Here is a 16,693-nt window from a genome sequence, read left to right on the forward strand (position 1 = left end):
GGATTATTTACAATGACAGCTATTGAACTCCGATTCTAAAAATTCTAAGCTTCTCTTGGTTGCTGTCTAGTGAGCAAATGGCGTAGGTCCTTTATGAGAGAAATAACTGACTCAATAACCTTTGCCAAGTGCGCAATAAATTGGGCACAATCTAGTGGCGCTTGTGGATTGCTTGGACATAATCTATTTAGGCATTCGTTCACTTAGCACTTTTTGGAAATACTTTCAATAAACAAAAGACATTTCTTGTCACAGGCCCGTTACTTCGTTAGAAATCCAATCCGCGATGTATCTGCCACTCAAAAACCATCACAAACTGGGTTCTTGAAGTAACACACAACACCAAATTGCCTTTCCCTCAGGTTCATTTGTTATTTTCTAATAACGAGACGGTCAAGGTGGTATACGTCCCCGACCTCATCTCATCGCCTGCATTTTGCAAGCTACCACGAGGCATTGCTGCAAACTCCACCGATTGAAATCGCGTGATCTTAAACGCCCATCCGAGATCAAAGCATATTGTGTAGTAAGAAGTTACTGCAATCAAGTAACGCCTTGAATGACAACTGAGATAAAGGGACCGCAGGAAGCTAGTTTCTTTTTTGCCTTTCAAGCACAAAATGTCTGAATAAAGTCTACCTCTCAAGGGAGTACTTCACCATCGACGTAGTACAAAATATCTACGGTGGCCGTCAAATGGGTCACGATTCCCATAGCCATGCTTCTTCTCGTCCTACAAGCATCTATCAACAGTTGACAGAAAGGCAACTCTTGAACCTCACCGCTTTCGAAGGAAGAGGAGGCTATCCAAACGAGGGTTAAACAACAAACTAACAGCCCTTGAACCCTATTTCCAATTCTTAGTGTAAACAGATTGCATCCTCCTACTGAGTGGCCTCCATCATGATCTTCGCTTGGAAGATGCTGCACGCAAAAACACGACTGAACCACTTTTCGTGTTAATTTCACACCAGCACTCACAAGTTGTTCTTCATTTCCACCAAAAAATAGGAAATCGCGCCCACCGTAATTCACCCACCCACCGAGTGTTTCACCACCAAAGTTAGATTGTTGGAACTGCTTTTCCAAAGCAGGCGCTGCTACCGCATCCTCCCTAAGTACTGCACTACTACTGTTTAAGAATCGACATCTGTCCATGATTTCACCGTGCTCACGGCCACTGCGTTTTACATTCCCCATGGCAACTTTAAAATTACTTTGGAAGGTGCCATCAAACAGCCAGCGATGCTGCCAAGTATCAGATTAACACACTGGATACCCTTTGAAAAAGTCAATTTTACCTTACCGACTGCATGGGCGGTGGAATATCCACCGGGGAGCATCGCTGAACTTCGAATGTTGTGATCTGGAAGACATGAAAACAATGATACAAGCCTAGCTGGTGGAAAATAGGACACCTTCGAAGTAAATCTTTCCTTAAGGGACCTTTACTAACCTTAAATATGCATCTATACACCTAAATTATGCTAACAATCCGTGAAGACATACCCTCTCGATTTGTGCTGGCAGAAGAAGGCTAATACTGTCATGGTCTTACAATCCCATGAGGACGTCGACAACCTTTTCTAGGGAAGATGAAAGCTTTAAAATGTGCCGTACTAAATTAAATCTGGTATAAATTCACGAAAGTCTATAGAATGAGGTGGAGGGCACGAGTTTAAATATCCATCAGTAGTTCCTTGACGGTCGAGTCGAAGCCAAAGGAGGGCCGGTTGAGCATCTCCATCGCAGCGTTAGTAAGACTATCCCTGAAGGCAAGTTCACCGTCACCTTTGTTGGAGTTAGACAGAGCCTGTTCCAGCACCTCCTCCAGTCCGGCCCGCAGTCGCTCTGCCACCACGACAGCGCTCAACGCTCCCACATCGGTCTGTGGAAGCAATCACCAAAAATGGGCACTTTTAATGACGAAGATGAAAAGGGCTTGTAGAACAAAGAAACGGGATGCGAGGTGGAATCCCCCCATTCAACGATGGGTTTATAGCCTCGGCAAGTTCCGTTTCTGTTTTGGTGCTTTGGGCTTGCGTTCACCTCTGGCAAGAACACGTACCGCCCTTAGTCAGATGACACTTAACAATTACAGGAAGGTGTATTTGGTCATCGGAACTCACAGCCACAAGGATGGTACCAAAAAACAGCAGAATTGTCGTGACATGCACTAATATCGCCAGAACTGGTGTCCTGGTAAACGTCTCTGCTTTCCAAAAGAATCTACGCAAACACCACTTAAAAACTCAGTCTTGTTTAAACCCATGAAGCAGAAAAAAGTACACCAGAGCAGGAGATGTGATCACATAAAAAGGAAAAAAAGTAGCTGACAACCGCCTCTCTCGTTTTTCAAAAGAACAGATCGAATCTAACAAATTAGTTCAATTAAATAAACGCAGTTCTGAGGCGCCTTCGGTCAGATGCATCGGTCTCATTCTGGGAATTTTTCCACCTCACGACCTTGTGGTACTAATTGAACATGACCTGGAGGGAGGTCATCATCCTTCGACAAGGGCTGAAATCTGGAAGCTTTACGCCGCAATCTAGTTCATGATGGACCAAGTGTGCATAATCCAATCGACAGATATACGTCGAGGTAAGTAAATAATACATATTTTGCAAAAGAAAGCTAGGACAAACTTGCAAGAAAGTTAAAAGGTTAAGAATCAGCAAGCGCGAAGGTGATGTATCAGTGAATTCATTCAAAATCACACGATTAGATGTCTCGAAAACCCTGTTACTGCAAATTTGCTACGGTTAAAATAAGACCATGAAGGAAAGAAGGTCCTATGAACAACTTCCCTTTTCTCTAAAACGATCAAAACAAAATAGGTCATTAAGCTTCTGGCAATTTTGACCTGTTTTTCAGGCAGTTTAGAAAAATTCCTACTCGAAATTATCAAAGTCTGATTGGCTGATTAAAGCAGCCATGAGAGTTTTGAATTCAACGAAAATTTCGGTTGTGATTACTGCTTTTCCATCGTCTGTTTGATTTCACTAGAGCTGGTGGTGATAGTGTGGAGTAATTATATTTTTCCTATGATTATATCTTGCTTTTCAGCTCTCCTGGAATCGCGCTGGAGCTATGGTCAGCCTACGCAGATCAGGCAATTTCGACGCAGAGTCATAGAGGAACTGGCATTTTTGAAGACTCATAGCAGAAGGACTGTTGAAGCCACGCCGATCTCCAGCTACAGTTTCAATCTCCACTTCTGGGTCTCAACCAGTAACGAAGTAGAATTTGGAAAGATAAATGACTGCTTAAAGTACTGTTAGTGGGAACTAAGGATCTGCCATTTCCCAATTTCGCGGTAATTTGGAAACAATCCAGACAGATGTCTATGCAATACATTTAAAGGAGTTGAAGAAAGGAGAGACGGGACCGAAATCAGAGTAGAACTACGAGGGATCACATTGCATCTCAAGAGATTAAGGAAATTTAGCGTGTTTAGGGCATCTTTCAGTCATGTTTAATGTGACCGACGAAAATGGCAAGCAAATGTCGTCGTGGAAGCCACCAAACTAATGATTTCAATCCACACGCATTGAGAGGTGACAATAAACTTCAAGGAGTATAAATTTTTTGTTCATTACTTATTTCAAGCGGGTTATATAACACTGCTGAAAAAATGGCTTGAAGACTAAAAAGTGATAGGAAATGACTTTTAGGTTCATTCCAAGGTTCATTAAAAAAATTCATCCCCATCAAACGCAGGCATAACTACAAATGTTTTCATGAGTAAGAAGTGGTACCAGTTACACCGTTTTACCTTTCTTTTAAAAGTGAGCTACTTCCTTATTAGCGTGTCTTATAACATCGTCAATTAGCATGTCAGGCACAAAAGATCCTTCCAACGCAGTGGTGGTGCTGAAGTGAGGCGAGAGAAAAAAGCGACTGCAATTCCTGGTACTTGAGCAACCAGATTTCCAGCCTTTCTGCATGCAAATAATAAAGCTAATTAATAACTCTTGCGTCTTACAACAAAACCAGGGACTAATTGGACTGCAATTTTCAACATCAAGAGACCCTATTTATTGTAGCTGTTGGCGGCAATTAAATAAAACAAGAATTCACCGACAGGTAAAGAACAAGATAATACAAATAGACAGACTTGACTTTTCTCCTGGGATGGAGACGGAACATCAACGCCCATGGATTCACCGAGACGAACCCAAAGAGATTCCACCTTCTCCTCCTGTGCTGAGGCGGCCTCTGCCTCCGCCACAAGGTCCGACGGCAGACCGATCGACCGAGCCACCTGGAGGCCGTAACTCCGGTCGCAGACTCCTACCGAACATAGTAAGAGATAATAAAGGGAACTAACAAGCAATTGGAGCGGAATGAGGAAAAAACTGCGAATTGCTGTTATGAGTACCCACGACCAAGAGAAAGTGCAGCGTTAGGCAGTTGAAGATTTCGAAATGGAAAGAAGAGTGTTTAGAAAAAATGGGACATTTAAAGAAGCCTCCTGAGACAATGCAGTTTTTTGATAAATATTGCTTTTTTTCTAGGAGCCAAGTAAACACCTAGCCCTCGATACCTTTGCATCCACCTCACTGTTAATTCCCAAATGTATATCCCATTAATGCAACGGTGGTGTCAAGAAAATGACTTCGATTGTGAATGAAAGAAATGGTGGTGAAAAGAACCTCAATTTCTACCTGCATTAAAGAATTCATCATGAAAAGTCAACGAAAGGTACTTTAGCTGGACTGACCGGGCTCCACCTTGTAAAGCATGACAACATCGGAATCAGGGATGTTGGAAGAAGAGCCAGAGGGAGAGCGTTGAAAAACCTCAGCAGAGACTCGGTAGTTGGCTACGAGGCCAGGCAGGAGGTGGGCCAGGGAAGTGAGCTCATGGAAATGCGTGGCGAAGAGACTGAAACAACCCACGTGACACGCAAGATGCTCCGAGATGGCCCAGGCCAGCCCGAAGCCATCGTACGTGGAGGTGCCCCGGCCCAACTCGTCCACTATGACCAGCGAGTCACGGGTAGCCAACTGCAGGGTATGCAAAAAAGTAAGACGAGGTACATGGTTGCAACGAAAGAAGATATCCCTTTTTCTTAAATGGTCATTCGTTATGAGACATCATAGTCTACTATTCACCTCTTCCCCAAGAAAACACGAGCTTGTTGGAAATCTCGTTTTTGTAATAATTTTTGTCACCAGAGGGCAAGAAAAAAACACATCCCTAGATACCCTCACTTCTAACACCTCACTTTTATTGTCCAACCAACCATTTTATTCGATATGGGATCATGTGGGCGCCCAGTGTCACTATCAATAAAGGATGATTAATTATCACTCGGTAAATACCATCAGGAGTAATACGGAGGATGGAAGTGATGGGAAAGCGGCATCGACCCCTTCCTCCCCACCCTAACACCCCTCACTCATTCTTGCTGCAGAGGACAATTTAGAGCACATTGACAGATGAATTTTAACCGGAATGACTGTAACAGAGGACCTTCAAAAGATCTGGACGGCAACGATTGGTACGGTCCTCGTACGCAACGTAGTTACACACATTGTAACAACATGTGCGACTACAGGCGCCTTTTCATACTCTAACGAATTAGCCGCCACACCGACTGCATACCATCTGCGACCACTAGTCTCTCTGACCTTCTGTGTACTGATAAATTTATCGTCATACAGGTGTCTTGCAACTCCTTCGAGAAAAATCTCACGCTATATTAGTGTTAGTGCAGACAAATCGACTACAAATTTGTAACCCTAATTTTAATGGTTGAATACTGCGCCAAAAGGACATGGAAAAAGGGCAATTTATAGTAGCTATTCGAGTGTGTAGAGAATCGCGACAATGAGGCATTTGGTCAGAACCGCAAACACTATTTCTCCATAATGGTTGGTAACGAAAGGAAATAAACAGTTACAGTGCAGGCGTAAAAGTAAGAATTTGGTGGTGGTAGAACCTGCCACATCAGCCAACAAGAACGCGCAATCACCCCAGATGGATGGATGGGTAGTAAAGAGGAGCCACTGCATATTTTGCATCTCATTAGGTGGACTCTACTGTAAGGTGGTCATTCTCATAATACACAGTCGCTATCTCTCACACTACCAAGGTAGTTGATTTCAACTTGATACACCACTAGAGTATGAGGTTGATTGAGTGATGAAACGCAGACGTGATTCAGACACCACAGCTGTATAACAATGGGATTCCTATAAACTGCAGATCAACGCTAGATGCACGAGAACTAGAGGAAAGCAGACCAAACGCACCCGGAGGACAGCGGCAGTTTCGAGCATTTCGGCCATGAAGGTAGAAATGCCACGGAGTTGACAATCGGCGGCCCCGACGCGCGCCATGATGGCGTCCACAGGGATGAGGTCTGCAGCAGAGGCGGGCACAAAACTGCCTGCCTGTGCCATCGCCACTACCACGCCAGTCTACAAGGCGCAATTTTTACGAAAAAGTATTGAAAAAAAACTTACATTTTGGTCTTCAGAATTCACTCCGTACTACTAATTCAAATTAACGAAAGATTAATACGAAAGGAGCCTCCTATCCACACTGGTGAAATAAACAAGCCTACCTCACTCTAAATGGGGACATCAACGAAAAATAAACCCTTAATCTTTTACAGGAAAATTACATTAGAATGAAAACGGGAATTCCGTTCAGTATAGCAAAATGGAGAGATTTCCTTGCCAAAAACACAGTCCAACACCAGAGGATTCGAGGAAATCGCTCCTTGTGAATCGCGTGTGATTAACAGCAGTGGCACGTGATCCAAGCAGACGTGTGCAGATACTAAATTTACTAATGAAATATTAACTGAGGGCATGCAGTCATTGTACCACATTACAAAGATGTTTTTTTTTTCACCAAAAAGATCTTGACGGGTCGGTACTTCTAAGATCAAAGCATTGAGCTGGTGTGTATCCGAACAGGAGGCTTTTGCATTCACTTTAATATTTTACTAGGCAATTATTAACTGCTATTTTCTTGCCAAGGACCAAACGCTTACGGTCGAGAGATAGCTACCCAATACAGCAAGATGATGTGGAAATATTCCTTTGGTAACAGATGGGGCTAGTTGGTCAACGAAAGAAGAATGCACCATTGGCATTCTTATAAGACAACGCAATACCCCGCACATCATAACGCAAGACTTGTCAAAGATTTGCACTTTAGAATTGCGAGGGCAGAGAGAGAGTGAGGTGGGAAGAGGAGAGGAGATGCCTCCTTATTCCCATCCTCCTCATTCCGTACTTTGCTAAGATAATGATTACTGCGTCTTCTTAAAATTAGTATCCCACAGTCTCATAACCAAACGCCAGAGTGAATAGTTGGGAAACAAAAGTATGACGGAAACAGTGGTGGCTAGGATTAAGTTTTTTGCCTGGTAAACTTGTATCACTCTAGGAAAGCATTACATATCGCTGTTGTGATTAGGTAAACTTACACCACGAATGTAGGTTGATTTTCCACCCATGTTTGGCCCAGTTATGGTCTTGAAAATTTGCTTACCTAAAACAATCGGACTAACCTGTTAGCTGAAGTATGAAATGATGCATAAAACGTTATAAACAAGTGAATGGACAAGATCACCACAAATTATGGAGTTGACATTGCTTAGAAATCTCCAAGACATCTTATTTTCATAAAATGATGTCCAGTATCAAACCCTAACAGAGCCGTCGATGTAAAGGCACCACAAATGCGAAATTAAGTTAACACTAAGGCAACGGTATGAACACAACGATAGGGTGAAAATCTTTCGGAAAGTTCGTCATTTTGTAGAAAAATAACCGCTACTTACAAAATTAGAGCAAAAATAAAACTTAAAGGTAAGTTTCAGAAAGATCAAGCGTTTCTAGCAAGCCTGCACATCAGGTAGGGAGAGCGATTACCGCGTTCAAGATGGACGTCATTTGGAATGACAGAGACACCATCCTGGAACTCGAGGCAGGGATGACGAAAGTCGCGCAGATGAATGCCGCCGCCACTACCGTCGGGTTGGTGCGCTGTGAAGCGCGGACGCACGTAGGGCTTGGGTGCAGAAACCGCCGCAACTGCCAAACTGACCACCACGTCCAACTGTGCTGTGCAGTTGCCCAGCGCGTAAAGAGGCTCCAAGTAGCCAGCTAGGAGAAGCAAAGTCAAGCATTTGGTTTAAAGGAAGCCAGCAGAATGAGTCCTGGAGGAAAGTGACGGGTGGAAATGGGGTTTCCATATGCTAAGACAATTCTACTTCATCTGAGTCAATAAACTCGCGTGTTTTATGGGTCAAGTTGTAGCCAACAGAGCGGTTTCGACGGATCAGGGAACAATCAAAATGAAGGCAAGAGGGAACTGGTGAGACTCCTTTTATCAAATTCAAAAGTACGATGACCTATACAACTTGAAAAACACTTGAAGTAATCCCCGTTGCATAACATCATCCAAGCATAGCAAAACTTCCAAGAGGATCCTCCCCCAAACACAGTCAAACTAGTAAGGAAGCATACCTAGATGCTCCAACAATAAGCAGCATTGCTAGTGAAATAAATAACCTCGCCGTTGCAACTTCTTTGTTTCATCATCGGCCCTGTTTCGTGACCGATTTCGGATCCTTTCTCGCCCACCTCCTGCCAAGAACGATGTCCCGTATGGGATTAGGTGGATCATTTCATTCCCATAAGAAGTAGCCTCTACACCAGTAGCGTGACCAAGTGTCCATGCCACCAGCCTCAGAAACTCACCCGTTACAGCAAGAATCTCTTTGACAATACACATTTGAGTCTTCGCGTACTCTTCTTTCAAAGCGTTATGACGTTCGCTGAGGCGACTCATTTCCGTGGACTGACAACGCACTCCGGCCTTTTGCATATCGACCTTCTTCAACCAACTAATTCCGCGAATCTGCTTCTCCATCTGGCAAAGATAAGGAAGAAGGTTTCAGCGAGTTAACTGGATTCTTCATTGCAAAGTGTGAAAATATTGAACAAACCTTGAGTGTCACTCGAAGAAAATACCCAACTCCTTCTGCAGATTCCAATTTGATCGACTTTCCAGGCTCTAGACCAACTTTGGAGGCAACCTAGAGTTTAAAAAACGTTCGGGAACCTGCTCCCAGCTGCGTATGAGCAAAACATCCAACTATCATGAATATAAGCATTCAATTTTGAAAATAATAATGCCACAAACAAGACAACACAGGAAATAAAAGTACAACCACTGCCAAACAAGTACAAAAATTAATGTGTGTAAAATGCAAAGTTGGTAGTTTTCAGTCAGAATTGAATGAAGAGTAGTTACTATATTGCTTGCAATAGAATAACTGGCAAATTATTATTTAATTAATTAATTATAAACATGACTACACAAGCACTTTCAAATGGCCTTTAGAGTACACCAAGAAACATGCTACTGATGAGGGATAGGAGTAGGGCAAGTACTTATTTTACCATGGGAGAGAGACCTTAAAATACATTTTTTTAATAATGAAGCTACTTCCTTCATGGGAGCACTTTAAAAATAAGTCGAGCATCTTCAGCACCACCCAAAGGCACATTTTTTAGTGCGTGAGGGAAAACCGTTAAACAAAGTAATGATCACCCTCCATGAATAATTCCGCCTACGCGAATGTATGCGCGTCCGCCCCATCCGCGTTTTATGGAATTCAAGAAGGGGAGGGGAGGACCATAAGGAAGACTCACCTCCTCAAATTCACGAAAAATATCAGCTTCAACGGCTTCCAAGTGTTCCTTTACGCCTAAAGTGGAGAGCAGGCTAAAAATTATACTGTAGGGGACTCAAACAACCATAGTCAGTCCGATTTTGAAGAACCCTGTGGACCTTCAGCAACACTTGGACCCCAATTTTAATCATGTCCACAATGTCGTAAATTAAGAATGCTTGAAAAAGGTGGAAACGTTTGTTGGGCTTAAGATGTGTGCATCAATTTGCACTGAAAAATTGGTAATCAAATTCGAATGTTGCAGACGAGGAGTACTCCGCATTTAAGAGCAATTTGAAAAAAAAAAACATTTAAACTGTACAAGATCCCCTGTCAGTGACGAATGAGAGTGAGTATTAAGATAATAAGCACCTCAAGTCGGGTAACGAAATGGGATCTACCCATATATACTTACATGAAAGCGAATATTGACATACGTTCCTTCCTCAACGAGAAAACTTAAACAAAAAGTGACAGTTAAGACATCCACTACTAGAGTAGCAGAGGAGGTTCCACTAGGTTGTTGAAAGCTCAAAATGACTTAATGCGACCGGTTATCACGGTTGACAAAGAACATGCGTCACGTATTTGTGACGCCAGGCAAATCTGCAATAGCTGAAATGTTTGGAAATGGGCGAATAAAAGCGGTTAGAAGTAGGGGCTATACCGCAAAACAAAGGAACCGACTGACCGTCCCTTATTTACTAAAGAAACAATGAGAACTAATATGGTGAACAGAGGTATCAAAAAAGGCGTATATTAAGAGAATACAAAGCTTTCCCAAGTACTAAAAGAAAACTTTTCCTAAATTTATAATTTGTTCCATAGGCCTAATGCGAAACTTTGGGTTTGACTGTCAGCTTCCGTGCGTAATAGGAAGTCTCACTTTGTTAATGCATCACTTCGAGTTAGATAAGACACAAAATGTCATTGGGAAAAATATTGGAAGTATTCTAAACCGTTTGCTCATTACATCCTTCTGGAGACGCCATGTATTACACAAATTCCTACGAGCGTTGCAAAATATTCAAATACAGTGGCAATGTTGGAAGAGGCAACCATGTTAGATGCCCCCTAAGCGACCAATCAAACGACAAATGAAAGTCGGTAATGGAGAGGCGATTTCGAAAACAAATAGCCAAAGGGAATCTAAACTCTTTTTTCTTTCCTCGAAAACCTATCAAAATTTTCGCGTGACGGCAGCATTTCTGAATAGACATTGCGAAAGTACTCTGCCCCTTTCACCCACAAATCATTGATACAATCGACCTTGGAGGTCCACTAAATTGGTCACAAAATGGTGTAAATTTATTCGGCAAACATTAACAAGTAAAAATGAAGGTAGAAGCCTTGGATTAAACAAAAAACTCCGACTTTCCGCATGGAATAACATAGACTGAATTAGTAGGTTGGATAGAATATTTGCCGTCACCGACAAAGGGGCGAAACCTTGACCGACCGATCAAAACTGCTTCAACATTATCGATATCCCAGTCGAAATGCCGGTGGGCAACAAATTCAGTGAATTCCCAGAGGTATTCGTATCACAGACCGGAATAAACAGGCAGAGATAAAAACATATCGTTCCTAGTCAAGGCTTTTGATAAAAAGCAAATTTGGTTGTAAGGAGACCTCATCTAAAAGATTGAAAAACCACTATTCGCGGCCTCCACACTTGTTAAATTTACTATACTGCCTTCAGTGCAATGAAAAGGGGAACATCAGTTGCCTGAGGAAGCTTAAGAGCAACCGATTACCACCGCTACGTACCAACGTCCTTAATACGCGCAATGTACAGTCCCACACAGTAAAGGGAGACGTAATATAAGGATCACAGTCGGAAAAGCGATTCTTCTCAACGCAGCATGTATTCAGCACTACACCCTCCTACCCAGACCACGGGTAGTTCCAATGCGCCTGACTGACTGGCTAGGGGATAACCAGTGTGAACACTGGAATCACTAAAAGCAAGGCTCGAAACCCAAACACAGATTAATACGGAAACGACCTCAACAATGACAGTACCGTTCAGCCCTCTAGCTTTCCAATTTAGGCCTCCTTAGCAAGCATCTTTCATTGGTAACACAAAAGCCTGTATGAAAGCGCAGTGAGAGGCTTAGTGATAAAAATGGCTTGAAACCCGATTTGAGTGTTTGAAATAATTAATGAGGATCGTTTTAATTCAGATGAAAAAAGAATTAATTACTCTGGAGTTAAATAGCCTGAAATTACTACACCCCCGCATATTGGCGAAGTGTAAGCCAAGATATACAAATTTATTAAATATCATATACTTTGCTACTTTTCTTGCATGACAGACACGAAATGGAAGGGAGACCGGCTAGCGCACTTCAATACCCTCAACTTTCCAATCACAAAAAAAATTTCAACAAATTTTATGATTCTTCCCTTCTCCCCAAGACATACCAAGAAAATAAATCTGTACTTCATTAGGCAAAAGCAAAACAAATGGCCATAACAGTTGATGAAACAAAACTTATTGTGTGTGGGTCATTATGATGCCCTCCTTCTGAAAAGAGATGAGGTTAGAAGGGCAATGATTTTGACGCTACTTTAAAGACACGACAAATAATTGTTCTCTAGTAACTTCACGACCCAATGTAACTCCCTTCCAAACATTTTAATGGGTAGTTCAGAAATTTTATCTGGCGAAACACAAGCAGGAGGCAAGGGAAGGGGCTTACTTTGTAGAGCTTCGTCAAAATCCGGCCTAACGATGAATTCGTTCTCCTTAGCTGCTTCAAGATCCAGCGTGGACTCAATCATTTGGACGAACTTACTGAAGTTCCTTATCGCCGTCTGGATTTAAGAGAGCAGTCAAAATTACATCGATTTTGAAAATGCAGGACGTTGTGAAAAGTAAATTCATAATGAGTCTAAAACCAATTTGATGACACACGAGTTTAGCTCAAATGTTGAAATCCAATTCATTGTATTGAATCTGCTGAGATGTTCACTGCTTCCGGAAATATAATCCAGTTAGGAAAAAAGTTCGTCAATGACAAAGCAAGGACTTACAGAAAATAGAGTAGGTTTACAAATCGACTAGCATTCCTCTCAGGTAGACGATAATTTTGGTTACTAAAATATGGATGTTTTGCCAACCGCAAGCCAGACAAGTGCTGACTTATACCATTCATATTTTGGCCAATTTAAGTAATTTTTGAAGGACTGACACCAGAGAACTTTATGTAGTAAATGACAGTGTCAAAGTTCCCAGGATAATCGCAATCAAAAGTAACCACTTGACTAGTAAACCCTGAAAGTAGTCATCAACATAAAAAGTCGTGTTAAAAAATTTTGAGGTAGGCTAGCGAAACAAATTTAGTCCCCTGCGAAATGATCTCCACAGAAGAAAGGGCTAATGCTTTGAAAAATCATCCAGAAAGTTGCGTTTATTGAGAATGCTAAAGACAATTGGCTATCCACAGATTTGAGAAATCAGTACTTACTTGAAGATCTTTCACAAAGCAGTGTTCCAAGAGCAATGCATGCTTGCTTTTGCTTCGATAGAGCTGGTTTATCATTTCCGGAAGAAGTCCCACCAATTTGTACACACGGTAGACATCCTAAAAAGTAAAAGAGGAGACGAAATTGTACTTTTAGTCATCAAACTGACTACCTTCAAAACAAGAAAGGCACCCAAGCGGCTGATTGGCCGTGCAACTAAAGGACGAGCGGCGCCATTGGCTGGGAAGGAGTATTTAGTGGGCCGCCGCTCCTGAGTCCACTTAACACAAACAGCAAGATGGGAAAGTTGGGAATGCCCTTCCTTACCACTCTGACACTCACGCTTCTCCTGACAACACGAGAGAGCTGTTGTACGAGGCTGCAGAACGCACCTCCGGCTATGCTATCAACCGTGGGTCTGTTGGCTTCCTCCCACTCCCAGCCACCTCCCGACCCCTACGACCTTGTACCACCTACTGACGACTCTTGGGGTAAGTGGCACCCGATTAATTGCCTTTACTCATCATCTCACGGTAAATATCCGATAAACTTGCTATCCCCTTTGAAAGACAAGAGAAGCCACCTGTTTATTCACATCTGAGAGGTGTAATTTATTCACTGCAAGGATTCATGTATCCTACTTAAGTAAGTAGAGCAGGCTCAAGTTGAGCGCGACCTACACGATTTCAAAACCAGCTGCATGAAATTTACTTACCACCAACTGTACTATACTAAGGAACCTTTGTATGAGAAATGGATTTATTTGCAAAGAAAACCATATCGCAACTTCCTTTCTCTTCATCGGCATCAAATAAGATCCCAAGGAACCCTCGTTCACAAACAAGAATCCAGAAATAAATGTAGCTAACTCCTTTATGAAACAGTCATAGGGGCATAGAACTCAATTATGCTTTCAAGAAGTATTAAAAGCATTCCTTTATACAAAGGAATTCTAAATTTACGCTGTTAATTAACTTAAAACAGCCATGGAAAATCCAATCATCACTGGGTTGAAAACAGTCCCAGATGGAGACGGCCTGGAGAAATTCTGAACCTAATTTCTTCATCGCTACTGAGCTGTCACATCTTTAGTTTTAAGCTGGGAATTTCGAACATCACGTCTTCCTCATTGGTCATGGAAACTTGAAGTTATTCAACGTACTTTCGTAATCATTAATGAAAAATTATCTCTTCATCACACACTTTAGAAGCCTAAAAAATACATCTGAAAATGAAAGGGAAATTCACTGCCTAAGCATTAATGCGTTCAAGAAAATTCGAACCGACGTGGATCACCCATTTAGCCACTTCTCAACAATACCAACTGGATTTTCAAGCCTGACTTCTGTACCTTATTTTCAAAACTTCAGATGAGGTCTACCCACCATTGTTGAGGAAAAGGCCATGGGCACTGCCGGACCCACTGCACTGCTGCCTTCTGAGACTCAGCTGCTGCCGCAGAAGAGGTTCCTCCAACTACTCGTGAGGCGAAAAGGGATAAAAAAGACAAGGCACAAGACACGAGACTGAACGCCCCTACTTATATCTTATGCGTAATTTACTGAAAATAAAAAGTTCCCACACGGTGTTTGGATTAAACTAGATGGATTAAGGTACTAGACAGTGTGTATGATTGTCAATTTCGTTGAAACCATAGTGCTTGTTGGCTGTAGTAAATAGGAGACGCACCCCTGTGATTGAAAAATTAGCATTTAGTCGATGTCCTAAACCAGAAGTGTACTCTATGGCAGAGTGGACTCATCAATTAAATGAAACAATTCTGCCAGGAAAAAGAAAACATTTTCTAGCCAGAGATACACATATTCAGAAAGACATATCAAGGTTTTTGATAAATCGTGATTCGAAATTAGATAGCCATGTAAAGAAATATGCATTACTTTCTTCGACGTTAAAGGGTTGGATTTTCTTCAAACATTTTCAAAAAAGTTGTCACAAATTTAGTCGCCTAAAGAGAAATAAAAAAACACGTAGTAGGATGAAAACAAACAACTGAATCCCCTGTTTTTTGCCAACCAGATAAGGAAGGCAAAGCCATCTTGCCAAATATCACTTGAGCACTACATGTCAAAAGCATGACAACTTAACCCACTCATTATACCGTTGATGGGGGCGTCTTCATTACAAAAACGAGCAACACAGCCATGGATGCTGAGCTGTTCCCATGGCTAAAACTTAGGGGAAATTGGCAAAAGCCCAAATATGAGAGTGCTTCTACAGGGTAAATAAATAGACCCATTACACCATTGTCAAAGCGCCTAGTATTTATTCCACTTCAACTCTACAACCCTTACACCGACAGACATTGAGTTGTCAAACGATTAATTATCTAATTAGATAGTGAGTGTCAATTGCGAGTTCCAGATAGCATTTCTTTTCTAAGCGATGACACGATTCCTCTGCATAGATCGAAATTAAGAGATGAATAGAAGAATCCACCTTTTGTGTATGGTAAAATAAATTAGTTGGAAATAGAGCTTAAAATAATAATAATGGACTTTGTGAAAGCAAAAGAACTGCAAGGCAGGCAATAGGGGGGATGCATTGTTAGGCGGATTGCAAATAAACTAACCTTGATAATTGAAATAGTCCAATTACTTTAGATTCTTGTGTAAAGTATGTGGGCCACATGCCCAAAAAGAAAGTAAAATATGCCCTGAAAATACGCCCATTTTTGGACACGTTATTTCAACAGAGATGGAGACACACAACAAAGAGTACCACAGGTCCAAGTAGAGTTGGAGAAAAAAAAGTAAACACTTAGAAGGCGCCAGAGGTGCGCACTTTTGGAACATGGGTATAAGTGAAACTTGCTACAAAAAAATAGCATTGTGGACGAGCTTCGTAAAAATGGCTTGAGTGAACCCCGCGGCTACAGGCTAGCACCTGCTTTCATTTCTCCAAAACAGTCTTTTGTGGGGATTCAATACTATTTTTTTCTACCGCGTAGGAGTGTGTCAAATGTTACATGTGTACATTTTTTCACGACGACAGATAATGCCAGTAAATTATCCATCTGTAGAAACCTATCATAGATAGGGACCATAGTGCATTGTTGAGAAATTATTGTCACTGCCATTTTTTGGTTCTCCAACAATAGAAAAGATTTCACGCGTTCCCATCGCAATGTAAGGGGAAACAATTCGCCTCAAAGTAAAAATAGAGAAGGGTTCCTATTTGGCAAAGAAACTGAATCTGATGAATGATTAGGAATCTGTTCGCAAAGCCAATTAATTAATCTTGGGCTTCCGTCTAATTTGAAAAAAAATGGGACAACAGATTATCTAGTAGGGACACGAGAAACGCAAAGGCTCCATCTTCTTGTCCCGCCGACTAAAATAATGAGAGAACGCGAAGAACGGCAAAAGAAGGTCAAGCAGTTTTTGTGGCATATCGAAGTAACTGGAAAATTGGTGATTTCGCAATTATGGTGGGATGAGAGAGCGGGCAGTACCTGGACAATTACCTTCACTAAAAATCCTTCAAATTGTAGAAAATGT

At 41.8% G+C, this 16,693-nt stretch overlaps 2 protein-coding genes across 2 annotated transcripts in view; one reads left to right on the forward strand and one right to left on the reverse strand. All coding sequences in view use genetic code 11, as the record gives it.

The window, feature by feature from the left end:
- Window positions 1-12,491, reverse strand: part of EGR_08102 (Myophilin) — a gene marked incomplete at both ends in the record, with an annotated part of 17,474 nt that extends 4,983 nt beyond the window's left edge. The window contains 12 exons of the mRNA XM_024497351.1: window positions 1,040-1,248; window positions 1,307-1,366; window positions 1,706-1,888; window positions 4,119-4,294; window positions 4,725-5,010; window positions 6,262-6,429; window positions 7,449-7,513; window positions 7,897-8,130; window positions 8,728-8,899; window positions 8,976-9,065; window positions 9,607-9,740; window positions 12,410-12,491. Of these exons, the coding sequence (XP_024348222.1) occupies window positions 1,040-1,248; window positions 1,307-1,366; window positions 1,706-1,888; window positions 4,119-4,294; window positions 4,725-5,010; window positions 6,262-6,429; window positions 7,449-7,513; window positions 7,897-8,130; window positions 8,728-8,899; window positions 8,976-9,065; window positions 9,607-9,740; window positions 12,410-12,491 (1,859 nt within the window). The remainder of the gene's footprint in view (window positions 1-1,039; window positions 1,249-1,306; window positions 1,367-1,705; window positions 1,889-4,118; window positions 4,295-4,724; window positions 5,011-6,261; window positions 6,430-7,448; window positions 7,514-7,896; window positions 8,131-8,727; window positions 8,900-8,975; window positions 9,066-9,606; window positions 9,741-12,409) is intronic.
- Window positions 12,492-13,473: 982 nt separating this feature from the next.
- EGR_08103 (hypothetical protein) lies at window positions 13,474-14,705 on the forward strand (the record flags this gene model as incomplete). The annotated part of the gene is made up of 2 exons (XM_024497352.1): window positions 13,474-13,666; window positions 14,551-14,705. 2 exons carry the CDS (start codon window positions 13,474-13,476, stop codon window positions 14,703-14,705), a joined length of 348 nt encoding a protein of 115 aa, XP_024348223.1.
- Window positions 14,706-16,693: the final 1,988 nt, after the last annotated feature.

This window comes from Echinococcus granulosus (assembly GCF_000524195.1).
Source record: "Echinococcus granulosus chromosome Unknown EG_S00096, whole genome shotgun sequence".
Classification (NCBI taxonomy): Eukaryota; Metazoa; Platyhelminthes; class Cestoda; order Cyclophyllidea; family Taeniidae; genus Echinococcus; species Echinococcus granulosus.